General features: G+C 49.9%; 1 protein-coding gene across 2 annotated transcripts in view; it reads left to right on the top strand.

Moving 5' to 3' along the window:
- The window catches only part of ankdd1a (ankyrin repeat and death domain containing 1A), a 162,493-nt gene that overhangs the window by 49,455 nt on the left and 98,888 nt on the right, over positions 1 to 14,150 (top strand). For both annotated transcript variants that reach the window (XM_085968938.1, XM_085968937.1), the window contains exon 9: positions 719 to 817. In XM_085968938.1, coding sequence (XP_085825064.1) covers positions 719 to 817 — 99 coding nt within the window. The remainder of the gene's footprint in view (positions 1 to 718; positions 818 to 14,150) is intronic.

Consider the following 14,150-nt stretch of genomic DNA (forward strand, 5'->3'; position numbering starts at 1 on the left):
CAAGCAGCCACTGCAGACTAGAATATGACCAGCCTTGAGGAGCCATGCATTATTTACTCCCCTGTACCCAACACCTGGGGCCACTTAACCCAAAGAAGAGTTTCTCTTTGTTTGGTGACAACACCTGCTCTTGTTTGTAATGAACGGCATTTGTCTGAAAACTAACAGCGGGAATGCAAAACTATACTGTGCTGTATAGAAAGCCGCCTCATCATGGCTCGAGAGTTAATCGGCTTTCAAAAGAATCCTTGTGCTGTTTGATTTTATCTTAGTTTGCCACAGGGTACTGAATTTGGATGATCAGCCATGATCGCATTGATTGGCGGAGCAGGCTCGAGGGGCTGAATGGCCTACTCCTGCTCCTATCTTCTATGTTTCTATCCACAGTGCACAAGGGAAATGTTTGGTCCTGGGCTGCCAGTGATGTTACTGCATCCAGCATGTTTTAGCAGCAAGTTAACCCACGGGTTACCACTGAAACTTAAGTAACTGTTCAATAACCTGAGGATTCTACATGAGTGGTCAGAACTAGCTTCCTGTTTAAGTGCTGAGAGCAATCGCAGTTACATCCCTTATCAGCATTAAAAACCCGTCTCCACGAGTTAAGTGCAGAACTTAAACCATTCTCTGCACTCTGGACGTTGCCCTCTCAAACGTTAAACATTAGAACAACCTTTGCATTTGCAGATTTTAACTCCATTTAGTGTTTTTCCAACAGAAGGATATGAGCGCTCTCCATTACGCAGCACTGCACGGCCAGGTGAAAGTGGCACAGCTCCTGATTGAAGCAGAGATAAACGTGGACACGCTTAACCATGTGAGTGTGGAAAGTTATGTCTGTAGAGGAGCGAGCTCCTTCAAGGGGCAGAGTTCTGACCTAGTGGGCGCGAGGCTCATCACAGTCAAATTCCAATGGAGGGGGGAATGAGGTTCTTCTTCACCCCCCGACCTCAGTACGGGGCCATATCTGTGACCTTTCCCAGATACACTGGGTTAACTTTGTAACATGAGGCTCTTAAGGAATATGGAGCAAAGGCAGATAAATAGAGTTGAGGTATAGATCAGCAATGATCTAATTGCACGGAGAAGCAGGTTCAAGGGGCTGAATGACCTCCTCCTGTTCCTATGTGAGCCCGAGGGGTGCCTTACTACAACAACAACAACTTGCATTTCTATAGCGCCTTTAACATAGCAAAACGTCTCGAGGCGCTTCACAGGTGTATTATAAGACGAAAAAATTTGACACCGGCCACATAAGTAGAAATTAGGGCAGGTGACCAAAAGCTTGGTCAAAGAGGTCGGTTTTAAGGAGCGTCTTAAAGGAGAAAAGAGAGGTAGCGAGGCGGAGAGGTTTAGGCAGGGAATTCCAGAGCTTAGGGCCCAGGCAACAGAAGGCACGGCCACCAATGGTTGAGCGATTTATAATCAGGGATGCTCAAGAGGGTAGAATTAGAGGAGCGCAGATATCTCTGGGTGGGGGGTTGTGGGGCTGAAGGAGATTACAGAGATAGGGAGGGGCGAGGCCACGGAGGGATTTGAAAACAAGGATGAGAATTTTGAAATCGAGTCACTGCTTAAGCCAATGTAGGTCAGCGAGCACAGGGGTGATGGGTGAACGGGACTTGGTGAGAGTTAGGACACGGGCAGCCGAGTTTTGGATGACCTCAAGTTTACGTAGGGTGGAATGTGGGAGGCCAGCCAGGAGTGTGTTGGAATAGTCAAGTCTAGAGCTAACAAAGGCATGGATGAGGGTTTCAGCAGTGGATGAGCTGAGGCAAGGGCGGAGACGGGCGATGTTACAGAGGTGGAAGTAGGCGGTCTTAGTTAGGCTGCGGATATGTGGTCGGAAGCTCATTTCAGGGTCAAATATGACACCAACGTTGCAAACAGTGTGGTTCAGCCTCAGACAGATGTTAGGGAGAGGGATGGAGTCAGTGGCTGGGGAACGGAGTTTGTGGCAAGGACCGAAAACAATGGCTTCAGTTTTCCCAATATTTAATTGGAGGAAATTGCTGCTCATCGAGAACTGGATGTCGGACAAACAGTCTGACAATTTAGAGACCGTGGAGGGGTCGGGAGAAGTGGTGGTGAGGTAGAGCCGGGTGTCATCAGCGTACCTGTGGGAACTGACGCTGTGTTTTCGGATGATGTCGCCAAGGGGCAACATGTAGATGAGAAATAGGAGGGGGCCAAGGATAGATCCTTGGGGACACCAGAGGTAACGATGTGGGAGTGGGAAGAGAAGCCGTTGCAGGTGATTCTCTGGCTACGATTAGATAGATAAGAATGGAACCAGGCGAGTGCAGTCACACCCAGCTGGATGACGGTGGAAGGCGTTGAAGGATGGAGTGGTCAACCGTGTCAAAGACAGCAGACAAGTCAAGAAGGACGAGGGCTGGGGCTGAACCACACTGTTTGCAACCTTGGTTTCATATTTGACCCCGAGATAAGTTTCCGACCACATATCCGTGCCTTCACTAAGACCGCCTCTTTCCACCTCCGTAACATCGCCTGACTCCGTCCCTGCCTCAGCTCATCCGCTGCTGAAACCCTCATCCATGCCTTTGTTAGCTCTAGACTTGACGATTCCAATGCACCCCTGGCTGGCCTCCCATAAAAATTACAGAGTACATTGCTCTCTACCTCTCTTTCCTCTTTTAAGACTCTTAAAACCTATCTCTGACCAAGCTTTTGGTCACCTGTCCTAATATCTCCTCATGTGGCTCGGTGTCAAATTTTGTCTGATATTCCTCCTGTGAAGCGCCTCGGGATATTTTATTACGTTAAAGGCGCTGTATAAGTCCAAGTTGTTGTTGTTCGCAGCCTCGCGTTCATACTGCATCCTGAGCTGAGCTTCCAACCTCGTATCCTCTCCACCACCAAGACTGCCTACTTCCAACTCCGCATCGCCCCTGCCCCAGCCCATTTGCTGCCGAAACCCTCATCCATGCGTTTACCGTCTCCAGACTCGACTATTCCACGCTCTCCTGGGTGGCCTCCCATCTCCCACCCTACATAAACTGGAGCTCATCCAAAGCTCTGCTGCTGTATCGTAACTTGCATCAACTCCTGCTCGCCCATCTCTCATATGAAGCAATATGGTGCAAAGTTAATGACTACAGTAGACAGGTCCACAGAGCAGTGCAATCAACAACACTACCATCCTGCAAGGAATAAGCCCAAAGGGAGGATGAAGGTTATTCAACTCATTCCGATGTTGCTCCTAAATCGGGTTCCACTTAATATTGGCAAGGCTTCCACATGTAGTAATCCTCACACTTTTACCAAACACTGTCAAGATTCGACCTCCTCTACAATAGTGTCTTTGGCAGATGCAATAAAGCTTCTTCACACAAAGGGGTGTGAGAATGTGGAACACTCCCCAGAGAGGCAGAATCAGTTCAACTTTCAATGGGAAATAGATGTCTATTGTGAATATAGGTATGAACAAAGGGCGGGATTGCAAAGATATAGTTAGTGAAATGGTAGAGCTGGCTCAATGGGCTTACTGCCTTCTCCCCTGTCTCTAGAATGATCCAGTGCCTCCCTTCCTGAATTATGCTGGTGTACTCTGGCCGTATGTGTACAATGCTTAAGTGAAGAGTAAAAAAATAGATTGTTGGATCTTCTTCATTCTTCAAGTAATCTGCACGCTCCACACCTCACAGTCCCACCCAACGATCTCCTCGGGCTCTGCAGAGATGTTGATTTAGGGAAATTGCTAATTAATCAGTTTCAGGTTTAGCTTCATGTCAAAACAAAAATGGATAGAAGGTATTGATCCTGGGCTGCTGTAGTGTGATGGGAACAGGAAATGAGGTGGAACAGGAAACGAGGCGCAACATTCCCAGACTATAACAGTGGGGTGACATTTCCATGTAGTCGGAAGCTGGGGTTAGTCCCACAGTGTGTGGAACGTGCATCTCACGCAAAGAAGAAAGAAGACCCTACAAAATGGGTAGTCTATAAACAGCTGTGATTTTAATCATGATTACAAAACTAACAAGGATCTGACTGGAATCAGAATTCTGCACTGCTGTTTTCATAGAATCATAGAAAGTTACAGCACGGAAGGAGGCCATTCGGCCCATCGTGTCCGCGCCGGCCAACAAAGAGCTATCCAGCCTAATCCCACTTCCCAGCTCTTGGTTCGTAGCCCTGCAGGTTACAGCATCCCAAGTGCACATCCAAGTACTTTTTAAATGTGGTGAGGGTTCCTGCCTCTACCACCCTTTCAGGCAGTGAGTTCCAGACCCCCACCACCCTCTGGGTGAAGAAATTTCCCCTCAAATCCCCTCTAAACCTTCCACCAATTACTTTAAATCTGTGCCCCCTGGTTTTTGACCCATCTGCTAAGGGAAATAGAACCTTCCTATCCACTTTATCTAGGCCCCTCATAGTTTTATTGATGTCTTACAAGACGAAGGACACTATTGCGAGACGGGCGAGGGGTTGTGATGGGCGATATCTGCTCAGCTTCCGATTGAAGTCAACAGAAACAAGAATGGGGGGAGGTAGAAACAGAAAATGCTGGAAACTCTCAGCAGGTCAGGCAGCATCTGTGGAGAGAGAAACAGAGTTAACGTTTCAGGTCGATGACCTTTCATCAGAACTGGAAAAGGTCGAGATGTAACAGGTTTTAAGCAAGTGTGGGGGCAGGGAAAGGGGGGAGGGGAGGAAAGAACAAAAGGGGAAGGTCTGTGATAGGGTGGAAGGCAGGGCACTTAGAAAATAATAATAGGATTGGGCAGAGTCAACACGGATTTATGAAAGGGAAATCGTGTTTGACAAATCTGTTTTTGAGGTTGTAACTAGCAGAATAGATAAGGGGGAACCAGTGGATGTGGTGTATTTGGATTTTCAGAAGGCATTCGATAAGGTGCCACACAAGAGGTTATTAAACAAAATTAGGGCTCATGTGATTGGGGGTAATATACTAGCATGGATTGAGGATTGGTTAACGGACAGAAAACAGAGAGTAGGAATAAACGGATCATTTTTGGGTTGCCAGCTGTAACTAATGGGGTACCGCAAGGATCAGTGCTTGGGCCTCAGCTATTCACAATCTATATCAGTGATTTGGATGAGGGGACCAAATGTAATATATACAAGTTGGCTTGATGATACAAAGCTGGGTGGGAATGTATGTTGTGAGGAGAAAGCAATGAGGCTTCAAGAGGATCTAGACAGGCTAAGTGAGTGGGCAAGAACATGGCAAATGGAATTAATAATGTGGAGAAATGTGAAGTTATCCACTTTGGTAGGAAAAATAGAAAAGCAGAGTATTTTTTAAATGGTGAGAGATTGGGAAATGTTAGTGTTCAGAGGGACCTGGGTGTCCTTGAACACGGATCACTAAAAGTTAATATGCAGGTACAGCAAGCAATTAGGAAAGCAAATGGTATGTTAGCCTTTATTACAAAGGGATTGGAATATGAAAGTAAAGAAGTCTTACACAATTATGTAGCCATGGTGTGGAGATGCCGGAGTTGGACTGGGGTGGACAAATGTAAAAAGTCACACAACACCAGGTTACAGTCCAACAGCTTTATTTGAAATCACAAGCTTTCAGAGCGCTGCTCCTTCTTCAGGTGAAGTGGAGAAATGCATAAAGACACAGCTTATATAGTCAGAGAATCATGTCAGATGTTTACAGGTAACCTTTCCAACTGCCATTAATCACACCTCGGCAGAGAGATAAGGATGCCCCGGAGCATGGTACATCGGCGAGACCATGCAGACACTGCGACAACGGATGAACGGACACCGCGCAACAATCACCAGGCAGGAGTGTTCCCTCCCAGTCGGGGAACACTTCAGCAGTCAAGGACTGCTGGGGGGGGTTTAAACTAACTCGGCAGGGGGATGGGATACAGAGTGGAGCTATAGTAGGGGGTGAGGTACAGCCAAATACGGAGGAAAAAACAAGTCAGCAGGGAAGGCAGAGCAAAGATGTGAAGGCAAAAGGGAATATGGCAGGGCTGGAATGCATTTATTTTAATGCAAGGAGTCTTGCAAATAAGGTGGATGAACTGAAGTTGTTGATGAACACATGGGAGTACGATATTGTGGCTATCACGGAGACATGGTTGAGGGAGGGTCAGGACTGGCAGCTGAATATTCCGGGGTATAGAATCTTCAGGCGAGACAGAGGGGGGGGTAAAAGGGGAGGGGGTGTTGCAATATTAATTAAGGAGTCTATTACTGCTGTAAGGAGGGATGATATATTAGCGGGTTCCTCTAATGAGGCCATATGGGTAGAACTTAAAAACAAAAAGGGGGCAAGCACCTTGCTGGGAGTGTACTATAGGCCCCCAAACAGCCAGGGGGAGATAGAGGAACAGATATGCAGGCAAATCTCAGAGAAGTGCGAAAATAATAGGGTAATAATAGTGGGGGATTTCAACTTCCCCAATATAAATTGGGATAGTCAGAGTGTGAAAGGCTTGGAGGGTGAAAAATTCTTAAAGTGCATTCAGGAAAGCTTTTTGAGCCAACATGTAGAAGGTCCTACAAGAGAGGGAGCGGTGCTGGACCTAATTCTAGGGAATGGAGACGGGCAGGTGGTGGACGTGTCTGTAGGAGAGCATTTTGGCAATAGTGACCACAATTCGGTGAGATTTAAGGTGGTCATGGAAAAAGACAAAGACGGCCCGGAAATAAGGGTTCTAAATTGGGGGAAGGCAGATTTTAATAAGATAAGACAGGATCTGGCCAAAGTGGACTGGGAGCAGCTACTTATAGGAAAATCCACATCAAAACAGTGGGAGGCTTTCAGAAGGGAAATAGAGAGAGTACAACACCAACATGTTCCTGTAAGGGTCAAGGGTGGGACCAACAAGCAATGGGAACCTTGGATGACAAAGGACATACAAAAATGCATTAGGAAAAAAAGGGGGGCTTTTGGCAGTTACAAAAGACAAAAGACGGTGGAAGCCCTAGAGGAGTATAAGAGGTGCAGGGGCATACTTAAAAAGGAAATTAGGAGGGCGAGGAGGGGCCATGAAATAACACTGGCGAGCAAGATAAAGGAAAATCCTAAGATGTTTTATAAGTATATTAAGGGCAAGAGGATAACCAGGGAAAGGGTAGGGCCCATTAGGGACCAAAGTGGCAAGCTGTGTGTAGAGCCAGAAGAAGTAGGTGGGGTTTTAAATGAATTTTTTGCCTCCGTGTTCACTGTGGAGAAAGATGATGTAGGCATAGAAATCGGGCAAGGGGACTGTGACATACTTGAACATATTAGCATCGAGAGGGAGGAGGTACTAGCGGTTTTAGCAGGCCAAAAAGTGGATAAATCCCCAGGCCCGGACGAGATGTATCCCAGGCTGTTGTGTGAGGCAAGGGAGGAGATTGCGGGGGCTCTGACACAAATTTTCAGAACCTCTCTGGCCACAGGGGATGTACCAGAGGACTGGAGAACAGCTAACGTAGTACCATTATTCAAGAAGGGTAGCAGGGATAAACCAGGGAATTACAGGCCAGTGAGCCTAACATCTGTGGTAGGGAAATTATTGGAAAAAATTCTGAGGGACAGAACTAGTCTCCACTTGGAGAGGCAAGGATTAATCGGGGATAGTCAGCATGGCTTTGTCAAGGGTAAATCATGTCTGACCAATCTGATTGAATTTTTCGAGGGGGTGACTAGCTGTGTAGATGAGGGAAATGCTGTGGATGTGGTTTACATGGACTTCAGTAAAGCTTTTGACAAAGTCCCGCATAGGAGACTGGTCAAGAAGGTAAGAGCCCATGGGATCCAGGGGGCCTTGGCGCGTTGGATCCTAAACTGGCTGAGTGGCAGGAGGCAGAGGGTGATGGTCGAAGGTTGCTTTTGTGACTGGAAGCCTGTGTCCAGTGGGGTACCTCAGGGATCGGTGCTGGGTCCCTTGCTGTTTGTGATCTACATTAACGATTTGGATGAGAATGTAAAGGGTATGATCAGTAAGTTCGCGGATGACACGAAAATTGGTGGGGTGGTAAATTGCGAGGAGGAAAGTCTCAGGCTACAGGACGATATTAACGGGTTGGTCAGATGGGCGGAAAAGTGGCAAATGGAATTTAACCCGGAAAAATGCGAGGTGATGCATTTTGGACGGTCAAATAAGGCAAGGGAATACACAATGGGTGGTAGGGCCCTAGGAAGTACAGAGGGTCAGAGGGACCTTGGTGTACATGTACATAGATCCCTGAAGGCAGCGGAGCAGGTAGATAAGGTGGTTAAAAAGGCATATGGGATACTTGCCTTCATTAGCAGAGGCATAGAATATAAGAGTAGGGAGGTTATGATGGAGCTGTACAAAACGCTGGTGAGGCCACAGCTGGAGTACTGTGTGCAGTTCTGGTCGCCTCACTATAGGAAGGATGTGATTGCTCTGGAGAGGGTGCAGAGAAGATTCACCAGGATGTTACCTGGGATGGAGCGCCTTAGCTATGAAGAGAGACTCTACAGGCTGGGGTTGTTTTCCTTGGAGCAAAGGAGGCTGAGGGGGGACCTGATTGAGGTGTACAAAATGATGAGGGGCATAGATAGGGTAGATAAAGAGGAACTTTTCCCCTTAGTAGGGGGGTCAATAACAAGGGGGCACAGATTCAGGGTAAGGGGCAGGAGATTTAGGGGGGATTTGAGGAGGAACTTTTTCACCCAGAGGGTGGTTGGAAGCTGGAACTCACTGCCTGAAAGGGTGGTAGAGGCAGGAACCCTCACAACATTCAAGAAGCATTTGGATGAGCACTTGAAATGCCATTGCATACAAGGCTATGGACCAAATGCTGGAAAATGGGATTAGACTGGACAGGGATGGATGGGCGGCGCAGACACGATGGGCCGAAGGGCCTCTTTCTGTGCTGTAAAACTCTATGACTCTATGACATTCAGCCTCCGATCTTCGGGTAAGCATTCTCCAAGGTGGCCTTCGAGACACACGACAACGCAAAATCGTCGAGCAGAAACTGATAGCCAAGTTCCGCACCCATGAGGACGGCCTCAACAGAGATCTTGGGTTCATGTCACGCTACATGTAACCCCACCTGATGCAGGGTCATCCAGACTCGAGTCGACATTGGCTTGTTCTCTCTACACGGATGCGGCCGGACCTGCTGTGATTTCCAGCCAAGAAAAAAAAAAAAAAAAAGTTTTTTGTCTTTTTTTGTTTTTCATACAGACCCCAGCATCTGCAATATTTGACCCCTTGTGACCCCACCTCATTGTTCTTTGATGTAATGTTTCCCTGACTGACCTGTTTGGACACCATTCACACCTTTGACTGCTGTGATTATCTCTCTGCCGAGGTGTGATTAATGGCAGTTGGAAAGGTTACCTGTAAACATCTGACATGATTCTCTGACTATATAAGCTGTGTCTTTATGCATTTCTCCACTTCACCTGAAGAAGGAGCAGCGCTCTGAAAGCTTGTGATTTCAAATAAAGCTGTTGGACTGTAACCTGGTGTTGTGTGACTTTTTACAATTATGTAGGCCCTTGGTGAGACCACACCTGGAAGACTTTGTACAGTTTTGGTCTCCTTACCTAAGGAAGGTTATACTTGCCATAGAGGGAGTGCAACAAAGGTTCACCAGACTGGTTCCTGGGATGGGGGGATTGTACTATGAGGAGAGATTGAGTAGACTAGGCCTATATTCTCTAGAGTTTAGAAGAATGAGAGGTGATCTCATTGAAACATACAACACTCTTACAGGGCTTGACAGGGTAGATGCAGGGAGGATGTTTCCCTTGGCTGGGGAGTCTAGCACCGGGGGTCACAGCCTCAGAATAAGGGGTCGGCCATTTAGGACTGAGATGGAGAAATTTCTTCACTCAGAGGGCGGTGAATCTTTGGAATTCTCTACCCCAGAGGGCTGTGGAGGCTCAGTCGTTGAGTATATTCAAGACAGAGATCGATAGATTTTTGAATATTAAGGGAATCAAGGGATATGGGGATAGTACAGGAAAGTGGCGATGAGGTAGAAGATCAGCCATGATCTTATTGAATCACAGTGCATATTACTGAGTAATCATAACACAGAGCAAACCGGTGACCAGATCGGTATCGACACACGGTAAAACAGTAACCGGACCCGGTATCGACACACGGTAAAACAGTAAACAGACCCGGTATCGACGCACGGTAAAACAGTAACCAGACCCGGTAACGACACACGGTAAAACCGTAACCAGACCCGGTATCGACGCACAGTAAAACAGTAACCAGGCCTGGTATCGACACACGGCAAAACAGTAATGATATACCTATCAATTCGTCCAATAAAAAGCGACGAGTTAGGAACGTAACTAAAGGTTTTTATTGACTAAATAACAGAGCCCACCCTCGTGGGTGATCGGGTCCAACAAGGAGGAATACCAGCCAGTCGACTACCTTTATACCTGGGCAGGTAGGTGGAGCCATGGGCGGAGTCGGAGGTGGTCAGCCCAGGTATAACAGCGCGACAAGAGGCGACCTCGTATAGTGATACAACAGTGAGAACGGTGATAACAATACAACAGTGATAACTATAGTGTAACGATAGTGAACGATAAAAGTGGTTTACCACATTCACCCCTTGTTTAGATTTGAGTCCGGCGGGGTGAAGTGTACTACCAGTTCTGGTATGTCAGTCTATCCGGAGGCCTCGTAAGCCTCTCCGATCGTCGCAGCGGCGGTGCTGCATTATCCGGTGTTAGTGCTGGTGTCTGCGTGGTCGGCGAAGGCTCGTGGGGTTCCGGCATGCCGTCTACCTGGGCTGGAATTGGGGGGGGTAAAGGTGGTGTCTCCGGAGTGCCCGAGGGTGCGAGGTCTCGTAAGGAGACAGTGTCCTCCCGCCCGTCTGGGTAAGCCACGTAGGCGTACTGGGGGTTGGCGTGCAGGAGGTTCACCCTCTCGACCAGGGGGTCTGTTTTATGGGCCCTCACGTGCTTTCGCAGCAAGACGGGCCCCGGAGAGGTCAGCCAGGTTGGTAGAGTGGTTCCCGTAGTCGACTTCCTGGGGAAAACAAACATTCGTTCATGGGGGGTGGCGTTAACGGCAGTGCAAAGTAGTGACCGGATGGAGTGCAGCGCTGTCGGGAGGACTTCCTGCCAGCGGGAGGTTGGGAGGCCCTTAGACTTTAAGGCTAAGAGGACGGCCTTCCATACCGTCGCGTTCTCTCTTTCCACCTGGCCGTTCCCTCGGGGGTTGTAGCTGGTGGTCCTACTTGCTGCAATACCTCTCGCTAGTAGGAATTGACGGAGTTCCTCACTCATGAAGGAGGAGCCCCGGTCACTATGTATATAGTTCGGGAACCCGAACAAGGCGAAGAGGTCGTTCAGGCACTTGATGACCGTGGTACTGGTCATGTCTGGGCAGGGGAAGGCAAAAGGGAAACGGGAGTACTCATCAACGATGTTGAGGAAGTACACATTGCGGTCAGATGACGGTAGAGGCCCCTTAAAGTCGATGCTCAGGCGCTCGAAGGGGCGGGTGGCCTTGATCAGGCTTGCTCTGTCCGGCCTATAGAAGTGCGGTTTGCACTCGGCGCAGGTCTGGCAGTTCCTGGTCATGACCTCCTCGATGGAGTAGGTCAGGTTGCGGGCCTTAATGAAATGGTAAAGTCTGGTGACCCCGGGGTGGCAGAGGTCGTTGTGGAGGGTCTGAAGTCTATCAATATGCGCGCTGGCGCATGTAATTCGTGAAAGAGCATCAGGGGGTTCGTTCAGCTTACCTGGCCGGTACAAGATATCATAATCGTAGGTGGATAGCTCGATTCTCCACCTCAAGATCTTGTCATTCTTGATTTTGCCCCTCAGCTTGTTATTAAACATGAAAGCAACCGAACGTTGGTCGGTGAGGAGGGTAAATCGTTTGCCTGCCAGGTAATGCCTCCAGCGCCGTACCGCCTCCACAATTGCCTGGGCTTCCTTCTCGACCGACGAGTGTCGGATCTCGGGGCCCTGTAGGGTCCTCGAGAAGAAGGCCACCGGCCTCCCCTCCTGGTTAAGGGTAGCGGCTAGGGCGAAGTCGGATGCATCGCTCTCCACTTGGAAGGGGATGGACTCATCCACTGCGTGCATTGTGGCCTTGGCTATGTCTCCCTTGATGAGGGAGAAGGCCGCGCACGCTTCCTCCGTGAGGGGGAAGGATGTGGACTTCATGAGGGGTCTGGCTTTGTCCGCATAATTGGGCACCCATTGGGCATAGTAGGCGAAGAGCCCCAGGGTTCTCTTAAGTGCCTTAGGGCAGTGGGGGAGTGGTAGCTCCATGAGGGGACGCATCCTTTCGGGGTTGGGGCCGATGAGTCCGTTCTCTACTACACAGCCAAGGATGGCAAGGCGCGAGGTGTTAAACACACATTTCTCCTTATTGTAGGTGAGGTTCAGCCGTTGGGCTGTACGGAGGAATTTCTCCAGATTCACGTCGTGGTCCTGCCGGTCGCGGCCGCAGATGGTGACGTTATCTAGATAGGGGAATGTAGCCTGCAGTCCGTTCTGGTCAACCATCCGGTCCATCTCCCTTTGGAAGACTGAGACCCCGTTGGTGACACCGAAGGGGACCCTAAGGAAGTGGTATAGGCGCCCATTCGCCTCGAAGGCGGTGTACTGGCGGTCCTCGGGGTGGATAGGGAGCTGGTGGTAGGCCGACTTAAGGTCGATGGTCGAGAATACGCGGTATTGTGCAATCTGATTGACCATGTCAGATATGCGGGGAAGGGGGTATGCGTCCAGCTGGGTGTATCTGTTTATGGTCTGGCTGTAGTCGATGACCAGGCGATTTTTATCGCCGGTCTTAACGACCACGACCTGGGCACGCCAGGGGCTGTTGCTCCCCTCGATGATGCCCTCCTTCAGGAGACGCTGCACCTCAGAGCTAATGAAAGCTCTGTCCCCAGCGCTGTACCGCCTGCTCTTGGTAGCGACGGGTTTGCAGTCGGGGGTGAGGTTAGCGAACAGGGAAGGTGGCGGCACCTTGAGGGTGGATAGGCTGCAGGTGTTATGCGGTGGGCGGTTTAACATTCGCTGGTTGTCGACTGTGAGAGGGGGGAGGGGTCCACCGTATGCTAGGGTTACACTTTGGAGGTGGGATTGGAAGTCCAGCCCTAGTAGGACGGCAGCGCAGAGCTGGGGGAGGACGAGGAGTTTAAAATTTTTATACTCTGTACCCTTAACCGACAAGGTCACAGCACAGTAGCCGCTAATGTCCGTGGCGTGGGACCTCGATGCCATCGAGATTCGGTTGCGCGTTGGCAGGACAGGGAGGGAGTAGTGGCTCACCGTGTCTGGGTGGATGAAGCTCTCCGTGCTTCCGCTGTCGAACAGGCAGGTCGTGGCGTGTCCGTTTACTTTGATGTCCATCATCGACTTGGACAGGTGGTGTGGGCGGGCTTGATCCAGAGTGACGGAGGCTAGTGTGTAGGTAAGCGAGTCGTTGTCGTCGGCGGTCGTCAGGTCCGGGGGCTCGGTGGCAGTCGGGCGTGGTGGGTAAAATGGCGTCTCCCACGAGGTAGGACAAAATGGCGGAGAAGATGGCTGCCCCCATAACTCACATGAGGCACTATTGGGGTCGGTTGCCTTGATCAAAGATGGCCACCCCCATGACTCACGTGTGGGGATGCTGGCCTCAGTTGCCGTGAAAGAAGATGGCCGCCCCCACAGTTCGCATGAGGCACTGCTGGCCTCTGAAGATCCGCTCCTGCAGGCCTTAGAGAAGTGGCCTTTCTTCCTGCAGGTTGAGCAGGTAGAGTTCCTGGCTGGGCAGCGCGACCTCGGGTGCTTCTCCTGGCCGCAAAAGAAGCAGCCGGTGGCCCGATCGCGGGTGCCCGATGTCGGAGCTGGTACCGGGAGTGGCGGGCCCGGTCGGGTCGGGGACGCCGACGCTGAGGTAGGTCCCGGGGGCGGCGCTGCGAAGGGTATTGCGGTAGGGGTCGGGCCCGAGTCCCAGGGTCGCGAGCAGTACCTGGAAAACGCCTCCTGGTCCTGATGGGCCACCTCTAGGGAGAGAGCGAGGGCTTCAGCTTTGTCCAGGTTGAGGTCTTTAGCTTCAAGCAGTCTTTGCCGTGAGTAGTCGGACCGTAGGCCTTTCACAAAGGCATCGCGGATATTATCTTCCGTATTTTCAACAGCCGTCACCGCTTTAAAGTCACAGTTCCTGCCGAGTGCTCTTAGCGCCCGTAAAAATTCAGCT

This window comes from Somniosus microcephalus, chromosome 27, assembly GCF_052327205.1.
Source record: "Somniosus microcephalus isolate GS21.2 chromosome 27, FLI_Smic_1.0, whole genome shotgun sequence".
NCBI classification, from domain to species: Eukaryota; Metazoa; Chordata; class Chondrichthyes; order Squaliformes; family Somniosidae; genus Somniosus; species Somniosus microcephalus.